This window comes from Tachyglossus aculeatus, chromosome 9 (genome assembly GCF_015852505.1).
Source record: "Tachyglossus aculeatus isolate mTacAcu1 chromosome 9, mTacAcu1.pri, whole genome shotgun sequence".
NCBI classification, from domain to species: Eukaryota; Metazoa; Chordata; class Mammalia; order Monotremata; family Tachyglossidae; genus Tachyglossus; species Tachyglossus aculeatus.
This window is the reverse complement of record NC_052074.1, coordinates 13,846,133-13,855,118: the sequence shown is the minus strand read 5'-3', so window position 1 is coordinate 13,855,118 and position 8,986 is coordinate 13,846,133. Positions and strand designations below refer to the sequence as shown.

Genomic DNA, 8,986 nt, shown 5'->3' with positions numbered 1-8,986 from the left:
AAATCTACATGAAGGTTTTATTATAAAACTTGGGAATTTTGTATTAGTCTTAAGAGTTTTTATAATGTGCAGATATTAGATCTACTGCAATAAAGGCTCTAAGGAAAATGAAGTGTAAGCATAAATTTCTTTACATGTTCTCTGCAACTGCTGACATTTGTTAAAGTGAACTCCCAAATTTCCGCATTTAGGCAAACTACCACAGTATTACTTTTTAAAATACCTATATAAATCTAATGCATTTTAATAGACATTTAAGCAAACACAGTATTTAATTTTCTATTAACTTTCGATTAAATTGAATGAGTATCTCTTTGCATGAAAAGATGTTGATTCATTTCCTTTTTTTAACTAGGTCTAAGAAACTGCAGTGTATGCACAAAATCCTTGCAATAATACAGAGGAAACGATGAGGTGATCAAAAAAAATTTCTAGCATGTATTTGTGCTTTACTCATTTTATGTCCCTCTGAAAGAGATCAAACCTTTTCAATGCTGTTGTATTGATGAGTAAACTGAGGTTAATGACTGAGGCTAAATGACTTGTCATGGGTCGCAAACTTCTAGTTATCTCTATGGAGTACTGCTTTTCTCCCTTATTTATTGAAATTTTAACCAATAAATCAATCAATACTATTTACTGAGCACTTAGTGCAGAGCACAGTACTAAGTCCTTGGGAGAGTACAATAGAGTTAGTATATGTGGTTTATTTTCGCAATAATAATAAAAAAATAATAAATTAGATGTAGGGTAAGCAATTGAGTGTAACGAAATGTACCTAGGTGCAACGGAGTGGGGTGATAGGGAGGGATGATAGGAAAATTGAAAGTGTCCTGCCTCCCTCTGAATCAATGAATCGATCAATGGTATTGAACGCCGTGTGCAGAGCCCGGTACTAAGCACTTGGGAAAGTATAATACAATAGAATTAGCAGATATGTCCCTTGCCCACAATGAGCTTACAGTCTAGAGAGAGAGAGACATGAATATGAATAAAATCAGAAGCGGTGCCTGTGTTAATGAGGAGGGAGAATCCAAAAGCTCTGGAGCAAGGTTTCAGGAGTCAGTGATTCTGGTGGACTTGGGCAGACATTATTTTTATTATACTGGCACACGGTATTACATGTGTCAGGGGCAGCCACCACAGGGAGGGTGTCTCGACAGGCCCTGCCATTGTCCCATCCCTTTCTTGCAAGGTGGACCTTCCAAATCTTCTACGCTAAGGCTCTACAACCTTTCAGCTCCAATGGATCTTATCTACCGACTCAACTGTATTGCACACTTTCCAGCGCTTAGTACAGTGCTCTGCATCCAGCAAATGCTCCATAAACACCACTAATTGATGGATTGATCATTCTGGAAAGCTGGTGGTTCTTTGTAAACCAGGCCAGATCAGCATGGGGACTCGGGGAGCGGGGAGGAAAGAGGAGAAAGCAGTGGCAATCTCTTCCCAATCAATCAATCAATCGTATTTATTGAGCGCTTACTGTGTGCAGAGCACTGGACTAAGCGCTTGGGAAGTACAAGTTGGCAACATATAGAGATAGTCCCTACCCAACAGTGGGCTCACAGTCTAAAAAGGGGGAGACAGAGAACAAAACCAAAACATACTAACAAAATAAAATAAATAGAATAGATGTGTACAAGTAAAATAAATAAATAAATAGAGTAATAAATATGTACAAGCATATATACATATATACAGGTATATTCCCAGGCCTCCTCTGCCTACCAGTCACACCCACTTTGTTGCCCAGCCATCTTAAAGGTCCTGGATGGGGCCGTGGCAATTTGGGTGGCGACAAGGGATGGGGTGGCCATGGTCGGACCAAAGCAGCGTGGCTCAGTGGAAAGAGCCCGGGCTTAGGAGTCAGAGGTCATGGGTTCTAATTCCACCTCCGCCACTTGTCTGCTCTGTGACTTTGGGCAAGTCACTTAACTTCTCTGTGCCTCCGTTCCCTCATCTGTAAAATGGGGGTGAAGACTGTGAGCCCCACAGGGGGCCAACCTGATTACCTTGAATCCCCCCCAGTGCTTAGAACAGTGCTTGGCACACAGTAAGCGCTTAACAAATACCATCATCATCATTATTATTATTAAGTGAGTTTGGGCTATGGGGTTTCCAAGACAGGAAGACACAGGGAATCATGGGGATAAACGTTTATAAGATACAGGTAGTGGGGCAAGTGGAGCTGGAAGGTGGGAAAGGAATCAATCACTTAGTGCCTACTATGTGCAGAGCACTGCTATAAGCACTAGGGAGAATTCAATATAACAATAAATAGACATAGTCCCTGGCCACAGTGAGCTTGCAATCTAGAGGGAGCGACGGACAGTAATATAAACAAATAAATAATGGATCGGTGAAGTGGAGTAAATAAAGGGTGCAAATCCAAATGCAAGGGCAAACCAGAAGGGAATGGGAGAAGAGGAAATGAGGGCAAGGAAATAGAGAAAAGAAAAATCAATGAAAAAGGTATACCTAGGAGTCGGGGCCGGTGTCACCGAAAATTACGTACTCAAAGACTGAGTGCAAGAGGACGTAAAAGATGTCCACCTGCGGGATCATGTTGAACTGGCCCTGCTTTGATTTGGCCCACGGGGGTTGGAGCTATTATAGCTCTGTCTCCTGAAGAGGGAATACCCACATCAACTGTTGGATCAGACCTGCTGTTTTCAACTTTACCATGAACCTCTTGATCCTCTTTAAGAAGCCTGGTCTGCTGATTTGCAGGCTCCAGGCCAAAGACCGGAGTCCGGTTCAAACTGTCTTGGGTTTCAGCATAGACTTTCAAAGTTCAGTGCGATCTAAGATCTCCCCAAACCCAGGCCTTCGCTCAGACTCCTACGGCTAAGGCTCTACAACCTTTCAGCTCCAAGGGCTTGTATCTTCCTACTCGACCGAATTGCGCACTTTCAAGCAGTGCTCTGCATGCAGCAAATGCTCAGTAAATACTACTGATTGATGGATTGATTACTCTGAAAAGCTGGTTCTTTGTGAACCAGGCCAGATTAGGTTTGAATGGGTGGGATAGGAGAGCTCTGCAGCTTCCTATCAGCCGTGGCTTGCAATACATGGGTTGAAATCTCACTAGGTCAATTATTTGGGCTGCCCCAATTTACCAGATTGTCCCATTCCCAAATTTCTAGGGCAAGTTTTGGCCTGAGAGCAGGGAAGCAGCTGAGGGCAGGGGCAACCTAGTCCAACCGACTCCTGGCAATATGCTTAGTACAGTGCTCTGCACAGAGTAAGCGCTCAATAAATACGACTGAATGAATGAATCAGGGAATCCAACTTGCAGGCAAAATGACTATAAAGCACAGGTGCCGATTCCAAATAGGTAATGGAAACCTTTGCCCTTCCAAGCTTCTAGGTGTTGGGGTTGAAACCACTATTTTCAGCCCCACAGTTTTTGAGCTGGACTCCCAGCCTCATGTATTTGAAATCTTCTACAAGGCCTGAGCAGGCTTAAAAGAGCTATTTTTCAAGCGGCAATGATGACAGCCAAATAAGGTCTTTCTGAACTGTTAACTCTTTGAAATTACCCACCATCCCCATCCTCTTTGCTGCTCCCACCGTCTGCTCTGATTGCCCTTCCCCACATCTCTCATCCTCAAAATAAAAGTAGGCCACCTAAAATTATATAAACAGATAATCTTAGTTCCTGATGCTTCCAAATTTCTTGACTGCTCTGAATCGAAACACACGTATTCCTTAAAGTCAGCGATTCCAGTAACCTCTAAACCGAGAAGCTGAGAATAAGTAATTTTGGTATGTGTGGTTCCCTCTTTCGGTGTCTTCATTTCAAATTCTCTAAAAAAGTGGTGTATCTAATCCCAGTCCAGCCTCCTACCTCTAAAAATTTCAAAATAGAGTGTCAGACAAGCTGTATGCCTCATTAGCAAAATTAGAATACACACCTCTTAAATATGTCACAAGGGCTATTGAAAGTTAGTATGCATAAATCACTCTGGGAGAATGATGCTTCCTAAGAATAAGGAACATTTTGGTTACTTAAAAAATGAAAATATAATTAATCATTTTGATTTTTGCATATCGCTTCATGCTGTCTCCCATGTGTATTCCTTTTTTGTTATATATTTTTTAACCTAAATACCTTTTTTTTTTTTCCTGGGGCGGTCATTTGGTCTGGTGGAAGACACAATCTTTGGCCCTGGTTATCAGGAGCTTTGGGTTGAACTCCCATTTCTGCTACTGTCCAGTGACCTCAGGAAAATCACTCAAACTCCCTAGTTTCCTCATTTCCTCATTTTCCTCATCTGGAGAATGAAAATAGTAATGACTGCCTCTCCCAAACCCAGAGAGAGGTTGTGAAGCTAATAGCCATGAATCTGCTCTACCAATTTAAGATACAATATTTTCTGGACTTTACTCAGTCATTCCCTATTTTAAACATCAGTTTTGACGTTAAGAAGGAACAAGGGAAGTAATGTATGCAGGAACGTGTGAATTCTTTGAAGACGGTGGCCAGGACCCATCCTGAAGGAATCATGGTTTAAATCAAGAGCTGAGTTGAAGGAGATGAAAGCAATAAGATAAATTTTCTTAGCAACAAACGTGAAGTACTATGCCACTGGATAGCCCCTTGGGAATTTATTGAGGCAGGTACTTATAATAGCAGTAATGTTACTTATCGAGTGTGACACACTACACTAAATCAGCGGGTGAGTACAGTGAAAGCAAAACCCACACGACCTGCCCCCAAAGAGCTACTACAGCCAGGGTCTTCAGTGAGAAACAACTTCCCGTCTACCCCTCAGCCTTGCCATTTTCTTCAGTCGTAGTTACTGAGTGCTTACTATGTGCAGAACACTTTAGTAGGAAGTGCTCCTGGACCTTATTATGGGCCATGTCTGCTGTGTGACTTTGGGCACGTCACAACTTCTCTGGGCCTCAGTTACCTCATCTGTAAAATGGGGATTAAGACTGTGAGCCGCTCATGGGACAACCTAATCACCTTGTATCCCCCCCAGCGCTTAGAACAGTGCTTCACAATACCACCATTCTCATTCAATCATATTTATTGAGTGCTTACTGTGTGCAGAGTGCTGCACTAAACGTTTATTATTATTATTCTGGAGGTTGGACCTTAGGTTTCACTGATGAAACTGCCCAATTCATTCAGTGTGACATCTATTGCAGGTCCAAATCCTAGTGTGGGACTACTGACAGGGAAATCATTCCCTCTTGCCAGAAAAACAACACCCTCTTACCTAAGGGGGTGGCTTTAGGTGGGAGTAATTAAACTGTATGGCTACAACTATTCCACTATTCCTCTTATTATCCCCCTATGCCAATGGGCTATATCCTCCACTGCCCTGGGACGGTGGGGACTCTTTCCTCTACTACCCTGGCACAGTGGAGGCTCTTTCCTCTACTACCCTGGCACGGTGGAGGCTCTTTCCTCTACTACCCTGGCGCACTGGGGACTCTTTCTTCCACTGCCCTGGCATGGCGGGGGGCCCTTTGCTCCATTGCCCTGGCACAGTAGAGGCTCTTTCCTCCACTGCCCTGGTACGGTTGGGACTCTTTCCTCCACTGCCCTGGCACGATGGAGGCTCTCTCTTCCACTGCCCTGGCACGGTGGGGACTCTCTCCTCCACGGCCCTGGCATGGTGGAGGCTCTCTCTTCCACGGCCCTGGCACGATGGAGGCTCTCTCTTCCACTGCCCTGGCACGGTGGGGACTCTCTCCTCCACGGCCCTGGCACGGTGGAGGCTCTCTCTTCCATGGCCCTGGCACGGTGGGGACTCTCTCCTCCACAGCCCTGGCACGGTGGGGACTCCCTCCTCCACGGCCCTGGCACGGTGGGGACTCTCTCCTCCATGGCCCTGGCACGGTGGGGACTATTTCCTCCACGGCCCTGGCACAGTGGAGGCTCTTTCCTCCATCGCCCTGGCACGGTGGGGACTCTTTCCTCCACAGCCCTGGCATGGTGGAGACTCTTTCCTTCATTGCCCTGGCATGGCGGGGGCTCTTTCCTTCATTGCCCTGGCATGGCGGGGGCTCTTTCCTCCATCGCCCTGGCACGGTGGAGGCTCTTTTCTCCAAGCCCTGGCACAGTGGAGGCTCTCTCCTCCACGGCCCTGGCACGGTGGGGACTCTTTCTTCCATCGCCCTGGTATGGCGGGGGCTCTTCCCTCCACGGCCCTGGCACGGTGGAGGCTTTTTCCTCCATCACCCTGGCACAGTGGGGACTCTTTCCTCCATCACCCTGGCACAGTGAAGGCTCTTTCTCCCACTGCCCTAACATGGTGCCACTGCGCTGGCACGGTGGGGACTCTCTCCTCCACGGCCCTGGCACGGTGGGGACTCTTTCTTCCACGGCCCTGGTATGGAGGGGGCTCTTTCCTCCACGGCCCTGGCATGGTGGAGGCTCTCTCCTCCACGGCCCTGGCACGGTGGGGACTCTTTCTTCCACTGCCCTGGTATGGCGGGGGCTCTTTCCTCCATCGCCCTGGCACAGTGGGGACTCTTTTCTCCATCACCCTGGCACGGTGGAGGTTCTTTCCTCCATCACCCTGGCACAGTGGGGACTCTTTCCTCCATCTCCCTGGCACGGTGAAGGCTCTTTCTTCCACTGCCCTGACATGGTGCCACTGCCCTGGCACGGTGGGGACTCTCTCCTCCACGGCCCTGGCACGGTGGGGAGTCTTTCTTCCACTGCCCTGGTATGGAGGGGGCTCTTTTCTCCATCGCCCTGGCACGGTGGGGACTCTTTCCTCCATCTCCCTGGCAAGGTGGAAGCTCTTTCTTCCACTGCCCTGGCACGGTGGGGACTCTTTCTTCCACTGCCCTGGTATGGAGGGGGCTCTTTCCCCCACGGCCCTGGCACGGTGGAGGCTCTTTCCTCCACGGCCCTGGCACGGTGGAGGCTCTTTCCTCCATCACCCTGGCACGGTGGGGACTCTTTCTTCCACTGCCCTGACACGGTGCCACTGCCCTGGCACGGTGGGGACCCTCTGCTCCACGGCCCTGGCACGGTGGGGACTCTTTCTTCCACTGCCCTGGTATGGGGGGGGGGGGGGGCTTTTTCCCCCACGGCCCTGGCACGGTGGAGGCTCTTTCCTCCATCTCCCTGGCACGGTGGAAGCTCTTTCTTCCACTGCCCTGGCACGGTGGGGACTCTTTCTTCCACTGCCCTGACACGGTGCCACTGCCCTGGCACGGTGGGGACCCTCTGCTCCACGGCCCTGGCACGGTGGGGACTCTTTCTTCCACTGCCCTGGTATGGGGGGGGGGGGGGGGCTTTTTCCTCCACGGCCCTGGCACGGTGGGGACTCTTTCCTCCATCTCCCTGGCACGGTGGAAGCTCTTTCTTCCACTGCCCTGGCACGGTGGGGACTCTTTCTTCCACTGCCCTGGTATGGCGGAGGCTCTTCCCTCCACGGCCCTGGCACAGTGGAGGCTCTTTCCTCCATCGCCCTGGCACAGTGGGGACTCTTTTCTCCATCACCCTGGCACGGTGTAGGCTCTTTCCTCCATCGCCCTGGCACGGTGGGGCCTCTTTCCTCCATCTCCCTGGCACGGTGAAGGCTCTTTCTTCCACTGCCCTGACACGGTGCCACTGCCCTGGCACGGTGGGGACTCTCTCCTCCACGTCCCTGGCACGGTGGGGACTCTTTCTTCCACTGCCCCGGTATGGAGGGGGCTCTCTCCTCCACGGCCCTGGCACGGTGGAGGCTCTTTCCTCCATCGCCCTGGCACGGTGGGGACTCTTTCCTCCATCCCCCTGGCACGGTGTGGCCTCTTTCCTCCATCTCCCTGTCACGGTGGAGGCTCTTCCCTCCATCGCCCTGGCCCGGTGGGGACTCTTTCCCCCATCGCTCCGCCAAGGCGGAGGGCTTTCTTCCCTCATCCTGGCCCGAAGGGGCTGTTCCCTTCATCAGCATCATCAATCGTATTTATTGAGCGCTTACTGTGTGCAGAGCACCGGACTAAGCGCTTGGGAAGCACAAATTGGCAACCTATAGAGACGGCCCCTACCCACCAGTGGGCTCACGGCCAAAAAGGGGGAGACAGAGAACCAAACCAAACAGACTGACAAAACCTCCCTCCGTCCTCCCCGCTCCCTCTTCCCCTCAGCCCCGTCAGCGGGCCGGCCGCCCCTCCCCCCGCGCCTCACGACGGGCGACGTCGCCGACGTGCCCCCGGGCCGCCCTCCCGCGCACGCGCAGAGCGGGAGGGGGGGGGGCGACGGAGCCCTCCCTCCCGCCCTCCCCTCCCGGCTGGCGGTGCCCGGATGTGGCTCCTCGGAGGGCCCCGCCCCCTGCTGGCCCGCTCGCTCCTCCTTCTCCCTCCTTTTATTTTTGATCCTTCCTCCCGAGGTTGCGGGTCAGCGGGAGCCACTGCGGTGAAACCGTCACCCTCCCGTCCTCCGGCCTGCCCGTCTCTCTCTCTCTCTCTCTGTGTCTCCTTCTCTCCCTCCTGCTCGACCCCCGCGGACGCCCCGTCTTCCTCCTCCTCCTCCTGCCGGCCACCCACCCACCCACCGCTCAAAATGGTGAGGACCCTTCTCCCTTCCGTCCGTCCGTCTGCAGTCAGCGGGGCCCACGGGATGGAAAATTCGAGGCCCGTACGGGGAAAACACCGTGCCGGTCCTTTTCCTCCTCCCACCATCCCCCCGACAGTCGATGAAAACCTGTCCCCTTTTCCCCCAAACCTCCCACCCACCCTCTCTGGGGGCTGGGGCACTAATGCCTGCCTTCCCCTGCTCTGGTTGGCATCATCAGGAGGTTGCCCCTCGCCCTCCAAATCCCTCAGCCCATCGAGGCCACCATTGGAGCCCGGCTTCCTTCCCCCTAGGCCGGGCCCGGGGAGCTGGGAAGGAGCCGCCGAATTCCCCCCCCCCCCCCCCAACTTCCCCGGATTTGTGCAAAATGTGGGCGTTTTTTTCCCCCCCCCTCCCCCGTGGCGGTGGTTGTTTTTGAATCATGGCGATTTAAATCCGCCCTCGGAGCCTCCC

At 51.5% G+C, this 8,986-nt stretch overlaps 1 protein-coding gene across 1 annotated transcript; it reads right to left on the bottom strand.

Annotated features, from left to right (window-relative positions):
• Window positions 1-6,505: 6,505 nt before the first annotated feature.
• LOC119932032 (basic salivary proline-rich protein 4-like) lies at window positions 6,506-7,474 on the bottom strand. The gene has a single exon (XM_038750848.1). It carries the CDS (start codon window positions 7,472-7,474, stop codon window positions 6,506-6,508), a length of 969 nt encoding a protein of 322 aa, XP_038606776.1.
• Window positions 7,475-8,986: the final 1,512 nt, after the last annotated feature.

What these genes read in the sequence shown, in the direction of transcription:
- LOC119932032 (XM_038750848.1), bottom strand. Translation starts at nt 7,474, where the DNA reads ATGGAGAAAAGAGTCCCCACTGTGCCAGGGCGATGGAGGAAAGAGCCT.